This window comes from Odocoileus virginianus, chromosome 19 (assembly GCF_023699985.2).
Source record: "Odocoileus virginianus isolate 20LAN1187 ecotype Illinois chromosome 19, Ovbor_1.2, whole genome shotgun sequence".
NCBI lineage: Eukaryota > Metazoa > Chordata > Mammalia > Artiodactyla > Cervidae > Odocoileus > Odocoileus virginianus.
The window spans coordinates 25,024,334-25,047,066 of record NC_069692.1 but is presented as its reverse complement, the minus strand read 5'-3'; the positions used below and the strand labels follow the sequence as shown (position 1 = coordinate 25,047,066).

At 43.5% G+C, this 22,733-nt stretch overlaps 1 protein-coding gene and 1 long non-coding RNA gene across 6 annotated transcripts in view; both read left to right on the top strand.

The window, feature by feature from the left end:
• Nucleotides 1-5,078: 5,078 nt before the first annotated feature.
• Nucleotides 5,079-6,577, top strand: LOC139029696 (uncharacterized). The gene is made up of 2 exons (XR_011481906.1): nucleotides 5,079-5,462; nucleotides 6,271-6,577. It is a non-coding gene; the product is annotated as an uncharacterized lncRNA (long non-coding RNA).
• A 3,226-nt stretch (nucleotides 6,578-9,803) lies between these two features.
• Nucleotides 9,804-22,733, top strand: part of ARMC2 (armadillo repeat containing 2) — a 124,283-nt gene continuing 111,353 nt past the window's right edge. For 2 of the 5 annotated variants that reach the window (XM_070449993.1, XM_020876608.2), the window contains exons 1-4: nucleotides 9,804-9,980; nucleotides 12,371-12,609; nucleotides 15,305-15,564; nucleotides 16,040-16,112. In XM_070449993.1, the coding sequence (XP_070306094.1) occupies nucleotides 12,607-12,609; nucleotides 15,305-15,564; nucleotides 16,040-16,112 (336 nt within the window). In that variant the 5' untranslated portion in view covers nucleotides 9,804-9,980; nucleotides 12,371-12,606. Of the gene's footprint in view, nucleotides 9,981-10,155; nucleotides 10,280-10,304; nucleotides 10,356-12,370; nucleotides 12,610-15,304; nucleotides 15,565-16,039; nucleotides 16,113-22,733 lie in introns of those variants that run through there. The other 3 variants (XM_020876605.2, XM_020876606.2, XM_070449994.1) reach the window with 3 other exon arrangements.

Sequence of the window (22,733 nt, the reverse complement as noted above, 5' to 3'; positions counted from 1 at the left end):
TGAAGAGATCTCTAGTCTTTCCCATTATATTGCTTTCCTCTATTTCTTTTCAATGATCCCTCAGGAAGGCTTTCTTGTCTCTCTTTGCTATTCTTCGGAGCTCTGCATTCAAATGGGAATATCTTTCCCTTTCTCCTTTGCCTTCTGCTTCTCTTCTTTTCACAGCTATTTGTAAGGCCTCCTCAGACAACCATTTTGCTTTTTTGCATATCTTTTTCTTGTGGATGGTCTTGATCCCTGTCTCCTGTACAATGTCACGAACCTCTGTCCATAGTTCTTCAGGTACTCTGTCTATCAGATCTAATCCCTTGAATCTATTTCTCACTTCCACTGTATGATTGTAAGGGATTTGATTTAGGTCATACCTGAGTGGTCTAGTGGTTTTCCCTACTTTCTTCAATTTAAGTCTTAATTTGGCAACAAGGAGTTCATGATCTGAGCCACAGTCAGCTCCCAGTCTTATTTTTGCTGACTGTATAGAGCTTCTCCATCTTTGGCTGTAAAGAATATAATCAATCTGATTTTGGTATTGACCATCTGGTGATGTCCATGTGTAGAGTCTTCTCTTGTGTTGTTGGAAGACTGTGTTTGCAATGACCAGTGTGTTCTCTTGGCAAAACTCTGTTAGCCTTTGACCTTCATTTTGTACTCTAAGGCCAAATTTGCCTGCTACTCCAGGTATCTCCTGACTTCCTACTTTTGCATTCCAGTCCCCTAAAATGAAAAGGACATTTTTGGGAGGTGTTAGTTCTAGAAGGTCTTGTAGGTCATCATAGAACCATTCAACTTCAGTTTCTTCAGCATTACTGGTCAGGGCATAGCCTTGGATTACTGTGATAATGAATGGCTTGCCTTGGAAATGAACAGAGATCATTCTGTCAGTTTCGACATTGCATCCAAGTACTGCATTTCAGACTCTCTTGTTGACTATGATGGCTACTCCATTTCTTCTAAGGGGTTCCTGCCCACAGTAGTAGATACAGTGGTCATCTGAGTTAAATTCACCCATTCCAGTCCATTTTAGTTCACTGATTCATAAAATGTTGACATTCACTCTGGTCATCTCCTGTGTGACTGCACAAAAGGATGACATCTGTTCTTCATCCTGATGAAGCTCCTGGAACCACAGAACCAAAGACATAACCCTACCTAAGAGGTGTGTTCTGTCTCTGCACCTGATACAAAAGCTGCTCCTGTCATCTTCAGCGGTGGACTGTCTCCTCCCAGAGGAACACTCCCTTACCCGCCTGTCCTGGCTAACCATTGATTTCTCACACCTTTGTCTCCTTAATGGGCCTCTTGTCTTCACTGTCTTCTCCTTCAGATATCACCTGGTACCACAGACTACTAGAACCCACTTGCTTCACAGACCCTGAAAGGGAGGCCCAGTAATCTCCCATGGATTCTTTCTCCCAAGTTACAAAGCAGTCAGGGGAAAGATGTGAGGCTTGACCTCAGACTCCAGACTCTAAGCCCAGCGCTCTTTCCTGGGTAGTTCCCACCGGGCCTGGGCTGACTACTGGGAGGCTGGTGACCCCTGCAGGTGCCTGCCTGCAGGAGCTGATTTGCAGGAGCTCTTTGGCTTACATTGACACTGATGGGAAATGAGTTTGTTGGGGCCAAAAGGAATAGAAGGATAAGAAAAAGATAGGGATGGCGGGGGGAGAGGGGCCGGGTTCCGACCCTTAGCCAGGCTCGTGGACTGGTTTTGAGCCCCAGGAGGGAGAAGCGGGTGAGAAGTGAGGATGCCCCACTTGTGAATGGCTGAGTCAGACTCTGGGAGGAAGCTGTGCTGCCCCAGGGCCTGGAGATGAGGTACACACAGAATCAGGAGAGCCCACCCTAGCACTCCCACCCCAGGGTGGCAAGAGTGGACAGGAGGGCAGACCACACTCTCCCAAAGGAAGTGCTCCCACAGCTGGGGCAGTGAGGAGCTCTCAAGATGGTGTGAATCAAGGGTGTGATGGGACTTGTTTCTGAGCTCAGGTAAGACAGCACAGCTGTAGGCACTCCCAGAAGTACCTAGCAAGAGACTGGTGGTGACTGGGGCTAGAGGGGCTGGGGGTGACTGTCAGTGGACTGATACCCTGGAACCTATGGGTCATACATTATGACACTGACCCTGAATATCATCTTCTCAAGCCCACATTCACTTGTTCATTTATTCAGCAAGTATTTATGAAACACCTAAATGCTCAATATAGATCAGTATAGATCAGTATAGATCTATATTGATATGTCAAATCAATAGACTACCATTCTTGTATCAAGGATACCCAAAGGTGAGCAAGAAGGAAAAGCCCTCTGTTTTCAGGTGCTTACTATCCTGCTTAGCTTATGCAATTCCATTCTCTTCTACTTGGGCTTCTCCTCTCTGGGACCTTAGTGAACAAGGAGGGTAACATACAGTGAGAAAAATAATTACCAAAAAAGAGATGGCTTGAAGCATCTTTAAGAACTCCCTACAGAGGCATTAATCTTTCTTTTTGGTGAGATTCTTGAGAGTAAGGACTCTTGGAGCATGGGAGACTTGTACTGTGGGCTCAGAGGACATAAAATGATGCTGTTCCACGTTGGATGAGCTTTCCTCATGGCAAATCATGACCTCAGAGTGGGTCCTATCTGGACAACTGCGCTCTGCCTGGAGCTGTTTTAGGAGACCAGCTGGTACAAGATGCAATCACATGGCTTCCTAAGAACTTAAGCCACTTAGCTCAAAGCCTGGCAGATCTTTAGCATTGGGTACTAGGCTGAAACAGGAGGCGGCACATTGTATCATGAGCAATGGTTGGCTAGGGGCTTGGCTCCTGCAGCTTAATCAGAGGGCAGAGGAAGGTAGGACCAGTGGGGGGTCTGGAGCAGCTGCAGCCAATGGACAGAGCAGCAAAGGGCTTGAGGAGCCAGGGGGTCTCCACTCCTGATAAAAAATGCTTTGAACACTGCCATCTATGCTGAAAATTCCTTCCCTTAGTTGAGTTTGAGATCTCAAAATCAAAATGGTTCCAAAACTGAAAAGCTTCTGTTTCTACCCATACCCTAATAAGAACTGTCACAATGAAGTTTAAAAAAAAACACAAAAATACACCATTTGTTTTAACAATCTCTGAGTGTGAACACAGAAAACACACAGAAAGAATAATTTCCCTGAGACTTTCAGTGCTGAAATTTCAAGTTTCTTGATCAGGCAAGGTCAATGTTTTCAAGTTTCAGATGGAAATTTTTTTATCCCCAATTTCTGGTGGGGGGCAGGGGGTTGTGTATTCACCTCTGGGAAATGTGAAGTGTTGGGAGCTCGGATGCAAAGTGCTTTCAAGTGCACAGTGATTATCATGAGATTCTCATTGTTTTGTAGCTATTGCTTCTGTTGTATTTTTAAATGTTTATTTATCTTATCATTTATTTGGCTGCACTGGGTCTTAGTTGAGGCATGCTGGATCTTTAAGTTGCTGCATGTGGGATCTAGTTTACTGACCAGGAAGGGAACCTGGCCCCCTGCATCAGGAGCGCAGAGACCTAGCCACTGAACCACCAGGGAAGTCCCCTGGCTATTATTAATAACTTTGCATTCTTGGTAGATAATATATTGGACCCAATGTATGTAATAACTTTTAGCTGAATAGCATAAAGAATTGTATGACTCTTCTCATCACAATGAACATAGGTATTTAGCATCTTTAGCTCTTAAGGATATTACTATTAGCAGCCCAGCTGTGATTGGCTAAATTTGGGACCTGCTAGGAACCCTTCTGTCTGAATGTTGAAACCTAAAGCTGGACTCTACATTTCCTTGATTACCTGAACTCCACATTAAGCTAAATTAAACTCTTTGCCCTCTATTTAAATTTTCCTTCTTGGCATATTGCCAAGATAATATATCCTTGGGCTGGTAACTCAATAGAACAGAAGTACATTGTTTTGAAAATCAAACAGCCCCAAGAAGTGACAAAGTAAGCTCACCTCCTGGGTGAGCTCCTCTAAGCCATGAGCCTCCAGGCTGGCTGGGGGCTCCTCCTCAGGGCAGCTCACTGCCATCCTCACCCAAGAGAGCCGAGATGTTTCTCTCTCCTAGATCCTCAGGTCCCAGGGCCACAGCCTTCTGTGGCGCTGCCAGGCTCTGTGAGGAGACACTGTACACGGGTGTTACCAGCACGAGTGTGGAGAGACAAAGTGTCTGACAGGCCAGCTCTTCTTTCCCTTTAGCCCCACCTCGGCAGCACTTCCTCCAGCCCCCTCAGGCCTCTCACTTTCCCCACGGAGGTGACCAGCCAGGCCTCACCTCGGACCTCACTGTCTGGCTCTCACAACTGTTGCTGTTTAGTCGCTAAGTTGTGCCCGACTCTTTCACAACCCCACGGACTATAGCCCACCAGGCTCCTCTGTCCATGGGATTTCCCAGGCAAGAATCCTGGAGCAAGTTGCCGTTCCCTTCTCCAGGAGATCTTCTGGACCCAGGGATCAAACCCACACCTCCTGCATTGGCAGGTGAATTCTTTACCACTGAGCCACCTCTAAAATCTAACCCTCAGCCGCCTCTCTGACCACGACCTCCTGCCATGGACTGCTAGGGCTTGGCTGGATCTCAAGAGTCATTTAGTTCAGCCTGCACATCCCAGAGGTGAGAAAAGCCCAGCTATTCACGGAGGTGCTCACAGGTGCAGGGCTAAGGAGTGTGAAGCCAGGCCTCCTGACTCCCGTCTGGGACTCTTCCTGCCATAGCACACTTCTCATTCCCCCCTCAAACCTCCTCATCCCATCTGTGCCCTCATGTGACCTCTGACCTCTGCCCTCCCCCACACCTCCCAGGCCAGCACACTCTCCTCTCCCTTTCCTCCCCCACTCGGCCTAGGGGCCTGTCGCCGGTGCCTTCAGACTCCATCCTCTGGGCCATCCCCAGTTCTGGCTGTCCCCAGGAATACATACTATTTCTGCCCATCTCCCTGGGCCATGGCTTATTGTACAGAAAGCCACAGAAATGTCCCGACTAGATCCACCATTTTTACCACCTGTGTGACCTGGGCAAGTAAAGAAACCAAACCGCAGTTTCCGTGCATGTAAAATGAGTATAATTTTAGAACTTTAGGGTTGAAAGATTTGCCCATTTAAAGTCATGAATGCACTTAGCACACAGCCTGTTATAACCCCCAAATAAATCCTAGTTATTATAATAAGGTAGACGCAGAGGCCGCAGTACAGAACCCAGAGGATCTGGGATGTCCTTTCTGGTCAATGGTCAGACTGAGCTTCCCAGGTAGCTCAGTGGTAAAGAATTTGTCTGCCAGTGCAGGAGATGCAAGAAAACCCCTGGAGGGGGAAATGGCAATCTATTCCAGTATCCTTGGCTGGAAAACTTCATGGACAGAGGAACAGTGGACTATAGTCCATGGGATCTCAAAGAATCGGACATGACTGAACATGCCTGCAAGTACCCAGGGCAGACATTGAGAGCTTGTGGTCAGAGAGAGGTACGTCCAGGACTGCGGTCTGTGAGGGTCACTCGGGCTGCTTCCTGTGGGGTGCACTTGGAGCAGGAGGACAATGCAGTGGGGTCACAGTGACCAGGTGGAGAAGGCATGGTAAGTGCCAAGAAGGCAAGGTAACAGGAGTGGGGGACATCAAGGACAGCACCCCGGGTCTGTGAGTCTCATCTCTGCGTCATGCATCATTAGCATCCTCTCTTTTCCTCCTGCTCTGAAGCCAAGGATTCTAGTGACATCTCTGCCGCCTGTTAATCCTGGCTGAGGCCCTCGGACAGGGGAGCTCTGACCTTCACCAGAGCTGGGGTCCTCCCTGCGGGCTGCTGCATGTTACAGCTTTCTCGGCAGCTGTAAAAAACACTTAAACCTTTCCCCTGTGCTCTCCTCTCCTGGCAACCGGACCAGCAGTGGGGTGGATGCAGAGCAGAGGCACTTTCTGCAGCTCTCTGGGTGGTTCTAATGTGGCAGCCATGATTGGGAAGCAGTCAGACCAGAGACCAGTCTCACTTCAGGACTTGGCACCAAACAGCACTCTGCCTGGGCATGACTCTTTCAGTTCTCTCTTTCCAGTCTGGATGAGCAGTCCTCAGAATCTCTTGCCTATCCGAAGACATTCTTCATTAGTTCACCCAGACATTGTGGCGGATGCTGTCAGCATCTATCCAATGGCTGAACAGACTCCAGTTGGTTCAGGTTGTGGCATCAGAGAAGAGGGGCTCCTCCCCCAACACCCAGGGAATGAAATTTGATTGATTTAATCAATCATGGTCATAGTAATCCTCTTCATCTCTTCCAGAGACTGCCGTGTGGTATGACACAGTTCTGGCCCATGAAATACAAGAATACAGCTGAGGCGCTTCTGGGAAATTTTCCCTTCTCAGTGTAAAGAGCATGTGAAAAGGGCTCGGCCTCTCCTCTCTCTCCCCTGCTCCGAGAGGCTTGTGTAAGGATGTACAGGTCAGTGCTGCTACCGCCGTCTTGGGACCAGGTGGGGAGACGTGACTGATATTCCTTAATGCCACTCCTCAGCTGCAGGGCCAACCCTGAAACAACCTGCTTTGAGATTTATAGTGAAATAAAATGCTAAATGTCCTTGGTATTTATTTACACTACTTTTCATGGGGGTGGAGGAGGGTGGGTATCCTGTTATTCACAGCTGAAAGCTTCCAAAAGATATAGACATCTCATTCAGTAATGCCTCACAGGTGAGTCTGACAAAGAATAGGGGGTTTTTGATGGTCTCTCCTGTAGAGGTACTTCAGCAATTGTTTAAAATAAAGCAATCTGTAGTTAAGACTCCCAACTCAATCCCCGAAAACTAGAACCCCCTTCTGTCCATGGTAATCAAAGGCAAGTAAGACTGAAGGTGCACAGGTAAGAGCTGAGTTCCATTGGGCTTTTTACGTAATTTTTTTTTCCCAGTGAATACATTTTAGGACCTTTCCTCTATCTTGTGTCTATCTAGTTCCATGAAATTACTTAATTTCCATTGCATTGTAGATTTTTACCAAGTTGCATTCTGATGTAGTTGTACCTTTAAATTTATATGTAAAGTCTGCATGGGCTATCAATTTGATGAACACCTCACAGGAATTATGTGATAAAAATAATTAAAGCACTGAGATTCCTTATTGACAAAAGCAGAAACTATCTCAAACTGAATATTTGAATTCTAAACTGGTGATTTTTATTCCATGCCAGAAGCAATGATTTTCTCTCAGAATCATCTTTGTTATTGTCATAAAAATCACTGAGGAAATCGTGAGCATGAAAGAAGTATTTATTTAACTTGCATCTTTTCAAGAGTATGTCTAATGATATACTCTTAAAGATAAGCTATATATATTAAATATTAAGCATATGTAATATAAACTATAGTATAAATTATAAAACCCACTGGTCATCTGTGGTTAAAAATAGCTGTCATTCTGTTATACTTTTGCATCCTTAGGGTATGTAAAATTTTATTATTACCTGTTCTACCACCTATATAATTGTCACCTTAACTCTAAACTCAGAAATCCGACATTTTCAGGTGAACATAAAGATTCTTGTTCCTCGTAGCCCCATACAGGAAATATGTTGAGATAGAGGGGAGAAAATGAGAAGCATATCTTAACAGTGTCAACAGCTTAGGGGGTACTTCTCACTGCTGTGAACAAGAGGCCTCTGCCTGAAAAATAACATTTATTCATGTATAGTGGTGGATGGCATCAAAACACCAGATCTCAGACCACATTACTAGCTGTGTGACTGTGGGTCATTTACTATCTTTGAACCTCGGTTGTGTCCACCCTCAAATTGGAATACTAATCTCCAAACCAACTACCTCTCAGACCTATTATAAACTCTAAATAAAGTAATAAAAAGGAAATGCTCCAAATGGAAGCAGTTTAGAAACTATAAAGTGCTTTGTAAATGTCAGAGACTAAATGTTTTCCTCTTTAATCTAAGGTATAAGAAATGTCAACAATTTTGTTTCTACAGTAATTCTACTTCCAAGCTTAACTATGTCAAATCTGTTAAATAGCCATCAGGTAACCATGGAGTAACAGCCAGGTCAGTATACCAGGCCATTGCCATGATATCCGCAATATTTTCCCATGTCGTCCCTCAGTGAGGTAAGCTGGGCAGCTTCCTTGCTTTTAAATAATTCTGCCCTTGTCCTTCTTTTCAATCGTTCTGACTTGCCCTGCAGACATTTTCTGACTGAGCCAGCTAGCTTCACATTCCAGCAGTGTGCTTGCAAGGTCTATTTTAGCCCAAGATCCTAGGTGCAAAGACCATAGTTAGTACTTGGAGGTACAACATGGTTTTAAACTGAAGTTTCAACTGAGATGATAATTGTATAATTGTTAGTTCCAAACTGAAAGTGAGGTAAAGCTCCATAGGGCAAGTTACAAAGAAACACGAAGGCTCCCTGGCCCTAAGGGTCCAGGCTGAGGCTAAAAATAAGGAGTCAGAGAGTGGAAGAGGGGAGAATGTATGAGACAATTTCTTTGAAGAGGAGGGTAAGGGTACCACCTCCCTTATCTCAAACTCAGTGAGAGGTCTTCCCAGTGACTGCAGTTAGATGGTCCACGGAAAACTAAAGCTCCAACCAAGGACAGTATGGAGGGGACGACATGAGCCTTCATCCTGAGAGTCTCAGGGACAAGAGATATATGGGGCCATCTTGAGACCCATCTAAAGGGGCTGGAGCAAACCCTGGATTTCTACGGGATGGGAAGGAACTGAAAGCAACCAGTAATTCATGCAGAGTAGTCGGGAAAGATTTCAAATCTGAAGAAGGCAAATACTTTGTGTTAGGCCCTAAAATTATCCAATGAACTAATAAGTATTTATTGTTTTATTATATGTGAAATCCTGTTGGGTACTTTGAAAACCACTTAGCTCCCTTTAGTTCATTCACGGTAATATCATTTCCCCTGCCTAACACTATGCCTTACACATAGTATGTGCCCCCAAATATTTTCAATTTAATTATTCTTTACAAGATACTTAGCACCAAAGGATGTGGCATTTTCCCAGTGTTGACAACACTTCAGCTGAAAAATCTCCATATTTAAAAAACGTGGTGCAATCCTGAATGGAGAGTGATTATGGTCTCACTTCTATTTAGCACTGTAAAGTGTTGCTGAATGGTCTAACAGGAGAAAACAGAATTTAAGCCAGAAACATAAATGGAGTTCTTCTCACCAGTCAACACTAAGAACAAAAACTGCCGACCGGAGGCCTAGACTTGAATCTACCGCTGTCACTCACTAGACCTCGGGCCTGTATTTCCTCTCCTGTGAATAGGGATGCCAGGGTGGCTTCAACAGGGTGTCAGGGACGCTCAAAATGATAACACACAGTGAAACACTTTGTAAACTCTGAAGTGCTTCGCCCGTGCAAGGCCTTAATAATAGCAGCAGTTTAACATTCGTTGACAGCCACATGCACAGCGCTTGAAATCTATTCTCTCAGTCTTCACAACTATCACAAGACCTAGCTAAGTACTATTATTCCCTCCGTTTTACAGATGAGAGACTGAGAGGGTTAAGCATCTAGTTCAACCTGAACCAGTAAATCCTGAATCTTACCCCTAAACACTAAGCTGCCTTTTCTGTGTATTGTTATTTAATAGAGGCGCTGAGATCTCACACGGGCTCAACGAACGTGGTTCCGTAAACTGCTAATTTAAAAGCAGATGCCTTCCCACTCCGGCTCTTCCACGCGGAACGCCTCGCCCTTCTCGCCGCACCTGACGCTCTCTCTCCCAGCCTCCGGCCCTCGCCCCTCCCACTCCGCCCACGCCCCGGCGTTTCTGCGCATGCGCCGAGCTGTCTGCGCAGGCCCAGTGGCCGAGCGGCGCCGGGGGACCTGTCAGTCCGTCCTCGCCCAGCCCCACCCTGCTGAGCTCCGCCTGCTCTCCTTCGCGGCTGAGGCTGCTGCCTGCGGGAAAACTGGAGGATGAGCTGAATCTCCGCAGTTGTTAAACGTGTCTCCAACGCTAACCACAAGGTACTTTGGGTCTGGCCGGAAGCCCCCTTCCCTGCGCCCATCCCAACTCAGTCTCTGGTCCACTCCGCCTGTCCAGCAGCTACCTGGCTCTGCGGGGAGGCGGCCGGGCCGCCCAAGTAGTTTGTGTACGGTTACCATGGAGACGCAGGCCGGCCGGCCGGGAGGAGCGGGCGGGCGGGCCAGCGGGCTGGCAGGCCGACAGGCGGGCAGGGTGAAGATGCTGCCGCGCTCTGCTCTGGCCTGGACCGGTGGAGGAGGGGGCATTGCCAGGAATCGGGGAGCCTCTGGCCGCGCGGGAGGTGAGGCTTCACCTGCGGGTTCACCGGGGACCCCTTCTTCTGTCGTCGCCTTTCTGTCCCTGGATCAGGAAGAGAGGTGATGACAGTGAACTCTGCTTGCTCTCGGGGTCGGGTCGCGGATGTCTTTATTTCTACACGCTGAGGTTTAGCTAAGTGCGTGGTGCTTAGTTGAAAATCAGTAGTATTTGATGAATGAGAGAGTGATAGACAAAGGGACTTTGTTTAGGCAGACAGTGACCCAGCTAAAGTCACACAAATTGTACTTGGGCTCCTCTAGGCAACAGATAGGGTCTTAAATAAATAAGCGTATGTGTAACAATATACGTTAAATATATCGTATTACATATAATGTCTTTTATCATCCATTCCTACTAGTGTCACAGCAGACCTTCCGTCTCATCCTGATTTAGAATTATTTTACGTGGTAGAAAAGCAGGTACCACACCTTATTTATATCCTATTTTGTGGATTTATAACATTCTGCTTGTTTTGACACAGCTGATAGTCAATAAAATACTTAAGATTCTTTTTTCACAAAGCAGAATACCCTGGTTTAAATTTTAAAACTTATAAAATATATTAAAAAAAACACTGAACAAATGGCATTTCCTTTTGCAGTTTCTTTTTTGAAATGCGACTTTTCATTCATGAGAAAATTAATTATTGTATCCTTTTATCACATAGCTTTGGGACAGTAGTTAACATTTTTTAAGGGCCAGTCACCATGCTAACCCACTTTATGTTAATTACATTTAATTTTCAAACAGTCCTATGAGATAATTACTCTTTACAGCATGCTTTTTATAGATGAGGGAACAGAGGCTTAGAGATGTTAGAAACCCTGCCCAAGGTTACACAGCTGCAAATTGTTAAGAGTATTTGAACTTTACTCCAGCATCTAAGCATTTAACCACTGCTTGTTTGGATGCTCATATTATCACAAAAGTCATTCAGAATCATGGTAAATCATTTGATTTGCAGGGAAAAATAAAGAATATGGAGATGACAAGTCTTTCTCCTATTGCAAACATCCTGATAGTGCAGTGTTGCATTTAGCAAGAAGGCTCTGTTTCAGATGACTATGTACAGCAGAGGTAAAGACAGATGTTTATAATTAGGTATAAACTATAAATGATGACTTACAACCTTTCCCCTAACCAATAAGAAATACTTTGTTTGAAAAGGTCTCCAGTTTAAAATTTTCTTCTGCTGGTGGTGTTCATCCCCTAGAGTTTCTGTGGACATCATAAACTCAAGACAGTGATGCAGGACAGAACTCAGCTGCTACTTTTCCTTTGTAGTCCACATCTCCTTCTGTTTTCTTTTAAAAGGTCACCTTGCCCTCCCAAGGTTTGCATGTCATCTCTGTCCCCTTCCTGCCCTCTCAGATGCCAGATCCTGCTTCTCATGGTTCTCACATTCTTGGTGCCACTTGTTCTCATCTCTCTTCTTACCTCTGTTTTGCCTTTACTCCTATACTTCAGGCTTTTCATACCTCATCCACTAGTCATGATGTTTATCAAGTCTTACTCCATGCTGGGCAACTCAAAATGAAAGCAAGAAAGCAAAAAGGGGTTAAGTTTGATCTCCTATTGCCACTTGAAATAAAGCACCATATATTTTCTTAATCCACTCTAACAAATGCCTGCAGTTCAGAAGCCGTGCAACCTTCATCTGGATGTTTTCTAGCTAGGGTCTGTATTTGGAGTCCAGTTATTATGCACATGCCAACTTTCAGCTGCGCTTCTCATGGAGAACAGGCTCCGAGTCTGGTGGGGCACACCAGGTGCGCAGGCAGTTCTAACCCGGTGAGGGAGGAGGTGTACGGACGGAGACCACAGGGGACCTTGTGGAGCATGCGGGAGGGACACCTAACTGAGGCTGGGAAGGTGGGAGCGGCTTGTCCAGGAAAGCTTTCTTGAGGACCTCTAGGAGGTAGCTGGGTTATATGAAAACTGCCTGATTTTGTCCCTTCTAGTTTTTTCCATCCTGCCCATCCCTGCCATCATTTCATGCCACAACAGCTTTTAATTTGCTTATCAGCTTTTATTTACTTTCTTGACCTGCCATTCATTTCTCTCCCTGCTACAGCTCCAGTCTTCATTTCCAGGGCTGCTCCTTATCCAGCACACACCTGGCGTCTCCTTGATACTCTGCCTTGGCTCACTCGTTGACTTGCCTGGAAACTCCTTCTCTACTCCAGCCTCAGTGTCAGCCACTGTCATTTGCTCAAATTCAGACCACTTTCCAGAACCCAGCTCAAACATCGTCTCCTCCAGGAAGTCTGACACCTCCTAATCAGAAATCTCTCGCTCTTTCCTAATCACATGGTAGTTTATTTTTATTTGTTTTTTTGCCCCATCAGTTTCTATCTTGTATTAAAAGCATGTGAGCATAAGCAGCATTGATACTCAGCTGGTTCACACCGAGAAGTCTATTCTGCTTGTGAAGACACGTGCATGTTTCTGTATTGGGGTGTAAATAGCTGCAGCCCTGAGGCCTCTGCGTGCCCCACCTTCCACCACCCAATCTAGTGGGTAGTAGTTTGAATATCCTCAGCTCTGGGAACATGTGTGCATGTATGCAATTGCTTAAGACTTTATCCATCTCACAGAATTAGATTATGTACCTGAGAGTACGTAGCACACTGCTTGGTTTTAAAGTATATGTTGAACGAGAATTAGTGGTCCTTCTCTGAGAGTGAAGACAGTGTTTATTCCTGTCTGTATTCCCAGAGATCCACATAGAGGAAACAGCTGAATGGATTTGTTCCAGTTGTCAGGAGGATTTTTGTAAAGTTAAAATTTCTGTAATACTACTGTGTTATGGCTCAGGCATTCTTTACTGTAATAGACAACTGATCATTTTTTAAATTGGCAAAAACCATCTCTAATAAGAATTTGTAGTTTAATAATTATAAAGAAAATACCCCCTCAAACCCACTTCTAACTCAGTTCACTTGCATTATCGAACATTTCCATGTTTGATTTGGTTAATACTATATTAATATTGATATGATAATAGATTAACTGTTCAGATACTACATTATTGAAAGGGTTTCTCAAAGTGTAACTGCTGAAGTGAGACTTGCAGAGGAGAGGAAAAGGGAGAAAGTTGGGTTAGAATTGATGGTAAAAATTTACAGACAAAAAGATTTTTAAACCCTTTCTGTATATCTTTTCCACTAGTATTTTATATATATATATATATTATAAAATATATTATATATATAATATATTATATATAATATATAAATATATATATATTTTATATTAATATAATATATAATATGATATATAATTTAACATTATATTAATATTAATATATATATTAGCATTGAATATTTTTTTGTAAAGAGTCTATCATATCATGTTAGAAATAAATGTGCCAGGCCTGCTAGTTTTTGTTAGTTGTTCTAATGTACATAATTCTGGAAACCTTACTTACATTCAAATGCCTATATCGAAAATCTCCAGAATAGTATTGCTTATCTAGTAATTTTTTTTTACTGTTTTTACTTCACCCTCTGGCCTTCCCCTGTGAAAAGAGTGGCATATTGTTTGTAATTATCATTATATTCTTTTCTTCCAAAACTCTTAGAGTGGATAGAACTAAACAAATGTTCTTGTTGTCTGTTGTTAAGTAACACCTTAATGTACAGAATCATAATGTAGTAAATCCTCTTTGGTTGTCTAAGGAATCACCTATTGATTCTACTTACAGAAATGGATTGTTTTCAGTTTCCTTGGATATATTTCACAAAACCTTATTTTTTTGCAGAAGTTATTCTAAAATTGGGCAACTGAAATACATGAATAATTTTACAGACTTCAGTCTCCCTAGAGATACATTTTCAGAAGATTGGTTTTTCTTTTATTTTAAATGAATGAATACTTAATACCACATACTAATTAGAATTAAGTTTTTAAAATCTCAACTATTTTAGAGTGTCAAAGTTGTGTTGCCAAGTTACCCAGGCCTCTGTGGGGCACACAAGCGTTTAAGAAGAATGTGTAACCTCAAGGGATGGGATGGTGGGCTGGGAGGGAGGCGCAAGAAGGAGATGCCTGTTTACTTATAGCTGATTCACAGTGTTGTATGGCAGAAACTAATACAACATTGTAAAGCAATTATACCCCAATTTTTTTTCCATTTATTTTTATTAGTTGGAGGCTAATTACTTTACAGTATTGTAGTGGTTTTTGTCATACACTGACATGAATCAGCCATGGATTTATATGTATTCCTCATCCCTATCCCCTCTCCCACCTCCCTCTCCATCCGATTCCTCTGAGTCTTCCCAGTGCACCAGGCCCGAGCACTTGTCTCATAATTTAAAAAGAGGGATGTGTATCCTCATGGCCCTTGTGCGTGACTGTACCTCTTTAACTGAGGGCGGTGTCTTGGGAAAAGATCACTTGATATTTTGTTATTTATTCAAGTAGGACATTAACTCAAATTGAAGGCAGTTTGAATCAACTCATTCAGATATATCATAGGCGAATGTAAGGCTGAACCTATCTACAATTCTAAAAGCTAGTATAGTTTGGATAGAGACTGCATCTGACTGACCTTAATCTTATACTGGCATTTTGTGCGGAGGGCAGTGGGAAAGAAAGGGAAACAACAGTTAAGTAGAACCATGTACTTCAGTTAACAGAACCCCCCTCCCACCTTGCCTGTGGATCTCCCATCTGTAAAACGATTGGAGACCTTGAGATGGTTTTCCCTTCCTAGGGTGTGTTCTTTCACAACTTACCTTCTTTCTCTCCAGGTTTAACTTTCACTCTGTGTCTCCTCCCTGCTTGTCATTCCCTCAATTGCATGTATTCCCTAAGGCATCACTGTGCACATCCATCCTGATCTTCAAAGTGTAACTGCCTGGTCGATTTTTAATTAAAAGTTGTGATTTTTTTTTTCAAGTTTAATATACAGGAATGGTGTAAGTGTGTATGGGTAGGTTTGAGGACTCCTTTCTAAATGACTGGATGAAAATAGTTGGTATTTTGTGCCCTGTATGTGCAGGGTGTGGTGTCTTCTGAAGAACATTGCACTTTAAAAGGAAAGATGCTGTCTCAAAATGATAAAAAGTTAGAAAAGCTGGATCCGTTTTACCGACCTTCACTGTCCAAGCAGAAGACCAGTGCGGAAATCATAAGTGAAGCGCGAAATGCCTTACGAGCTGTTAGGACCCAGAGACCATTTACACCGCGGGAAGACCTAAGAAAACTGTTTGGGCCTGCATCTTCAAGAACACCAGAAAGCAGACCTCCATCCTCCTTCAGGTATTCAGCTCTTCTCTTGTCTGTACACTCAGATGTGTATGTGTCACCAGATGACATTTTCCCTTAATTCTAGGTTTGGATAGTTGCTTTGTTTGACTTCTGCTAATTATATCACTTATATCTGTCCAAGATTTCTAAAGATAATTCCAGACCTTGGGTCCAAGGAGTTGGCTGTGGTTGGAAATGGCTAATAATGGTTGTTATACCAACTTTATAAAGTCGTGTGAACAAAGCTTTAAAAAAATCACTATATACATTCCATTTTTGAATTATTCACTATTTTTAATCCTCCTAAAAGCAAGAGAGATGTTATTAAAAATGTTTAAAGTAACTATGATTTTTAAGAATTCTGTCTCCCTCAAGGCTTATGCGTTGAATGCTTTTACTTGTTGTGGAGTTAGAGTTAACTAGTGTATACTAGAAATAAAAGAAATGATTATTCACAAACCTATGTTTCTGTTCCATCTCCTGCTAGCATTCATGCATCCAGTTTTGAGTTCTCTGATTCCAGGCCCATCTCTGGCACACGTCTCAGTCCACTGGAACTTGTGAGTACTTTATATTACCATGGGTGTCATGAAATGGAATTGGCCACAGTACTTGGAATCGGCACACATATTCTAAGAGAATGATCACATAGACCTAAATGTATTAATAATTTAATATGAGATAAAATTCTTTTATGTCTTTCCAAATATAATCGTTAGTACCTAATGAAACACTTTTATTATCCACCAGTGGTTTGATAGGGCTTCCCAGGTGGCTTAGTGGGTAAAGAATCTGCCTGCAATTCAGGAGATGCAAGTTTGATTGCTGGTTCGGGAAGACCCCTGGAGGAGGGCATGGCCATGCACTCCAGTATTCTTGCCTGGAGAATCCCATGGACAGAGGAGCCGGCAGGCTACAGTCCATAGGGTTGCAAAGAGCCAGACACAACTGAAGCGGCTGAGCATGTACACACTCATAGTTTGATAACAAAGAGGAATTTTAGAAATATATGAAAACTGGCAAACAGAATGTTTCACAGCATTTTTAAAGTTGTGTGCATGTATTATGTTTTTAATAGTTATGTACACAAATAAATTATAGACGCATGTACATAGAGTCAAAAAAAAAAGCAACCTTCCAGCAGTCTCCTGTCCGCTTATTTTTCATTCTCCACTCCCCAGTGGCTTTCATTTTAAACTCTATTGGCACATTTTTTTGGTATTTACATCTAGATTTTTAAATAACGCAGTGTCTTGCTGCTCTCTGACTTGAAAGCTTGAGGAATTATCTAATGACTTCCCAGTAGGAAAGAGGAAGATTTAACTCTTGTCTGCCTCCAGCGCCTCCTCAGACACATTCACCGTTTCTGTCTCTGCTGCCGCTCACTATATAGCTACAGCAAAATTTTGGTTAGAACCCTTTTTTCTGACTGTGATTGTATAAATTTTGTTTATAGCTGAACCTTGAACTAATGATTGGTGATGATTACTTTTCCTTATCTGTACCACTTTTTGTCTTCCCTGGTGTTAATAGTTGCCTTGCTTTAATAGTATTATATTATTATTGTTTCAGTTCTAAATTCTTCAGGCCTTAATTTCCTTCATATGGTCAGGCACATGAGATATTTTTTTGATTCATCTCCTTGGAGAACTTTCCACAATCCCTTCCTGGAACACTTGTCCTGGCATCTTGCACACAGCTCACTCCTGTTTCCAGTACTGGCTTTCCTATTTCCTGTATCCCAAGTCCTCCTCTTTGCTGATTTACTCTTAGTTTAGCAGAGTACTCCCTCCAGCAGCTTCTTCAGAGAGGACGTATGGGAGATTATAAATTATTTGAGACCTTCGTTGCTGCTTTTTCTCTTTGGAAGTTTGTAGGATTTTTCTTTTTGTTCCCAGTGTTCTGAAATGTCCTGTTACTGAGCACTTCAGATGTATCTAGTGGCCTTCAGCTCTGGGAAATGTCCTTGAGTTATTTTGATGTGTTTTCCCCTCTTGTCTGTTCTGTTTGCCCTTTCTGGAATTTACTATTCAGGTGTAGGATCCCCTGGACTGGCACTTCAGTTCTCCTATTTTTCTTTTTTCTGTTTCCCATCATTTTTTGAATGAGACTTTGTCTTCTAATCCTTTCGTTGGGTCCTTTTCAATTCTAGGATGGTATTTCTAATTTCCAAAAGCTTTTCCCTCTCTAAATTATCTTTTTCTTAGGAATTGTATTCTGTTCTTATTTCATGGTTGTAGCATCTTATTCAGTTGCTCAGTCATGTCTGATTGTTTTCGACCCCATGGACTGCAGCACACCAGGCTTCCCTGTCCTTCACCTTTTCTGGGAGTTTGCACAAACTCATGTCCATTGAGTCAGTGATGCCATCCAGCTATCTCATACTCATCGCCTTCTCCTCCTGCCTTCAGTCTTTCCCAGCATCAGAGTCTTTTCCAGTGAGTCAGCTCTTTGCATCAGTTGGTCAAAGTATTGAAGCTTCAGCATCAGTCCTGCCAATGAATATTCAGGGTTGATTCCTTTAGGATTGACTGCAATCCTTGCAGTCCAGGGGACTCTCAAGAGTAGCATCTTTTCTTAGTATATTAATGGTAGTTTTGGTTTTTTAATTGTTTTTTTTTAAACTTCTGTTGCTTTAGTGCTGTATATATATGTGTCTTTAACAACTGAAATTTATTTTCTCACAGTTTTGGAGATTAGAAGGCCAAGATCAAGGTGGCAGCACTGGTGCTTTCTTGCAGCTTTTCTCCTTGGCTTATAGACGCCTGTCTTTTCCTCTGTGTCTCTGTTGCAATTTTATTTTTGTCTTGGTCTCTCTTTTTTCTTATCAGAGATTCTCCTCTGATAGCTCATGCTGCTTATTTGGCTGTTCTTATTTGAGAGTAGAAGCATGTGGAACAGATTGGTCAATCCTTAGCTGATACCTACCCAAACCTACATTTAGCAGGGTTTGACTGGGCTTTGTTGTTTATAAAACCCTCAACAACATATCTGTTTAGGGTTTTCCTTGTGAGCTAGTCAGTTCTCTGTTAAGTTTTTCTTGGAGTATAAAGACTGAGTGCTAACTATTGGGCTGTAATTGTCCAGCTTTTATACCAAAGAAAGAGCCCAGAGTCAACAACAAAGACATCAGTTCTAGGGGGCAGTTTCCCTGGCTCATTGCACGCGTGCTAAGTTGCTTCAGTCATGTCCAACTGTTTGTGACCCCATGGACTGTAGCCCGCCAGGCTCCTCTGTCCATGGGATTCTCCAGGCAAGAATACTGAAGTGGGTTGCCATGCCCTTCTCCAAGGGATCTTCCCAACCAAGGGATCAAACCCGCATCTCTTATATCTCCTGCACTGGCAGGCAGGTTCTTTACCACCAGCGCCATCTGGGAAAGCCCAGGCTCATTAGTTACCAGGGAAACTAGCAGAGGGGCGTGCGCATCACTGCCAGTTTGATAAGCTATCAGGTGGAGATATTCTGATCTAAAGATTAGAAAGGTCACCAGCTTGGAGGGAGCAAGTAGTTAGGAAGGTCTGTCGTGTGAGTAGAGTGCAGGTAAGATAGATGCTATTCTGGCAGGGAACATAGAGAACAGTCATCTTGAGTGGCCTGACCGTTGACCAACTCCCAGGAGCCAAGAGGAAGAAGGTACGAATGCCTAGTATTCAGTGCATAAACATCCAATTAATATCTATGTTTACATTAAGTACCCTGACCCTCAACAGTGACTGGTTAGCCAGAGACACTGTTTTACCCTCTCTGAAGGACAAACCTCCTATTTGTTCCTGGGTTCACTAGCCTGACTGCCTGCAGCTGGGAGGGAAGCAGTTACCTAGACTTACAGCCAATTCTCCTTATTTCAGACTCATTTTTTCAGGCAAATATTTCAGATATTTCAGTACCTGGTGATACCAGTTCCTTAGACTTTCATAGAATTAGAATGTCAGTCAAGCAGCTTCTCAATTTTTATTACTGTTTATGTCTGCATGCTTGTGAATGTATGTTTGTACGTATGTATGTTTGTTGTTGGTGAACTATTTTAAAGGAAGTTGCAGTCCTTAGAAGACTTCATCCACAAAAATTTAAGTGTGCATCTCACATAAATAGGGACAGCCTCCCACACAACCACAATGCTATCATCAAAGCACAGAAAGTTAACATTATTCAGTAGTGTTATTTAATGTACAGTCCATATCGAATGACCCCAGTTGTTTCAAAATGCATCTTTTATTCCCAAATACTCATCAACATGCCTCTGTGAGAAAGACTGTACTTGTTCTTATATTGCAGATGACAAAAAATAAGATACCATATATATGGAATTTAGAAAGATGGTAATGATAACCCTATATGCAAAACAGAAAAAGAGACACAGATGTACAGAACAGACTTTTGGACTCTGTGGGAGAAGGCGAGGGTGGGATGTTTCGAGAGAACAGCATCGAAACATGTATATTATCTATAGTGAAACAGATCACCAGCCCAGGTTGGATGCATGAGACAAGTGCTCGGGCCTGGTGCACTGGGAAGACTCAGAGGGATTGGGTAGAGAGGGAGGTGGGAGGGGGGATCGGGATGGGGAATACATGTAACTCCATGGCTGATTCATGTCAATGTATGACAAAACCCACTACAGTATTGTAAAGTAATTAGCCTCCAACTAATAAAAATAAATGAAAAAAAAATAAGATACCAAATTAGCAAGCATGAACCAATGTGCAATAAGTACTTTGTCAGCCATTGTTGACACATGTCTTCTTGCACCTACAGCCTTGGAAACCACTTGTTTTTGAAGCAGCTACAGCAGGAGGGCCCCTTGAGTGGTCAGTCTGCCGTGTTGCTAAGTGGCTCTCCATTCTACAGTTCTGCCTTTTGACTCCTATGATTTGTTTTTAATCTTGCTGTAATTTTGGGGGACTCACTCAATTTGGGCCTACTCTTTCCTACAAATCTCAGTTTCTAGAGTTCACTTGGTCCCTGTTAAGCAGAGATAATGTTGGCAATTGCCCCTGTTTAAGGTCACTGCGATTAAATTCCTTTACTGTAGGATGGTTGGGTGCTATGTGCAAAGTCAAAGCAGGCGAAGAGTAACTCTGTTAGTTTGAATTTTTTTTTTTTTTTGGTTGTACTGAATTATGTAAAGGTTTTCAGGCATATTTCCTTTCAAACAATAAACTTTGGCGCTCTTAGTCAAAAAAAAAAAAAAACTCTGAAAGTGACCTCATAATTACCTCCCCTTCCACTTTCTTTGCCCCTTTCCACATCACCTTTTAAAGAATTCTTTGGTGCTGCAACCACTAAATTAACAAGAAGGAAGGAGATCTGCAGCAATGGGAGCCCAGGGAAAGGGAAGGGAGTAGTGACCCCTGGAGGGGGGGGGAGGGTGGTGCCTACTTAAGTCTCTTAAGGATGCAGTTGCTGAATTTGTTAAGATCTCAGCAATTGAATTTCAGCCCTTTTTTGATCTGGGACATGTTCTCAGGCTGGTTTGCCTTTTGATAATTCCTCAACCAGCAGTCAGGCAGGGAAGAAGGACCTGGGAAGAGCAGCCCATTCCAGTTCCTGCATTTAACAAATCCTCTCGGCTCTTCACACTTGCACTTTGACCCCTCTGTCTGTTTCTCCCTGCCTGTCAGTCCTGTGCTCCCCCGCCCCGCCTCCACCACAGCCTTCAGCAGGAGTGGGCTGCCTACACTCAGGGCACACTGGGCCTGGCTCACGCACCAGGGTTCCTATCAGCACCTGTAATCCTATAAGTCAGGGGAAGGAAAGTGAAGTCAGTCATGTCAGACCCTCTGTGACCCCATGGAACGTAGCCTACCAGGCTCCTCCGTCCATGAGTACTGGAGTGGGTTGCCATTTCCTTCTCCAGGGGCTCTTCCCGACCCAGGGATCGAACCCAGGTCTCCCGAATTGTAGGAGAGACGCTTTACTGTCTAAGCCACCAGGGAAGTCAAGTCAAGGGAAAGCACTGCAGTGTGTAGTATGCCATGAGCATTTATATACACCCGCTATGTAGGTGACCTGCTATGTAGGTGACCTGCTATGTAGGTGAGCCGCAAACGACTTTCTGTTAGCATCTCTCCCCTTTCTCAGAGCAGTTCTGAGACGTGGGGCTGTTGTGTGGTGGTAGTTATTGCATCACTATTGTCAAAACAGAATTCTCCTTATGTTTATGAAACTTACAAAACCTAGTTATTTAAGCTCCAAGTTGGGTTCCCCTGGTGACTCAGTGGTAAAGAACCCACCTGCCAATACAGGAGAAGTGCGTTAGATCCCTGGATCAGGAAGATCCCCTGGAGAAGGAAATGGCAACCCACACCAGTATCCTTGCCTGAGAAATCCCATGGACAGAGGAATCTGGTGGGCTACAGTCATGGGATTGCAAAGAGTTGGACATGACTTAGCAACTGAGCATACACATTTTTATTAAACCTTTTATTGACCTATAGAAAAGACAGAGATCATAAGAGTGCAGCTTCACAAATTTATGCGAACTCAACATACCAGGTAACCAGCACTGAAAAGGAAGTAACATGTAGTTTCCAGCATCGCAGAAACCACCTTCCCAGGGTAACCACTGTCCTGACTTCTCACAGCATAGTTTAGTTCCAGTCGGTTTCTGTATCTTGTGCTGTGTTTAGACGATCAGTCATTTCTGATACTCCTTGCAACCCCATGGACTGTAGCCCACCAGGCTCCTCTGACCGTGAGGATTCTCCAGGCAAGAATACTGGAGTGGGTAGCGATGCCCTCCTCAAGGGGATCTTCCCAACCCAGGGATGGAACCCAGGTCTCCCGCATTGCAGGCAGATTCTTCACTGTCTGAGCCCTCAGGGGAGCATTCATATCTTTTATAGTATTTAACAAGTAGAACAAAACTGAATGTATATTTTAAAGAGAAGGTGACTTAGGAGCCCATGTGTCCCTCTGGGCTGGGGGAGATCTGGGGTAAGAAAGTACAGAATGAGAATGTCAAACTGTTTTTTTCTTTCACTATTTCTGAAACAAATGGTGACATTACTGCAGTGAGTCGCATGCTGAGGGTGACAGAGGAGCCCAGAGGACCTGTGGAGAAAATCATAATAATAGAAATGCACCTACAGTTGCCACATCCAAAGGCTATGTCCTTGGGGGACTTTTTAATATGTACTCGCTTTGGGACTTCCAAGAGGGGTGAGGGGTGGGTGGGG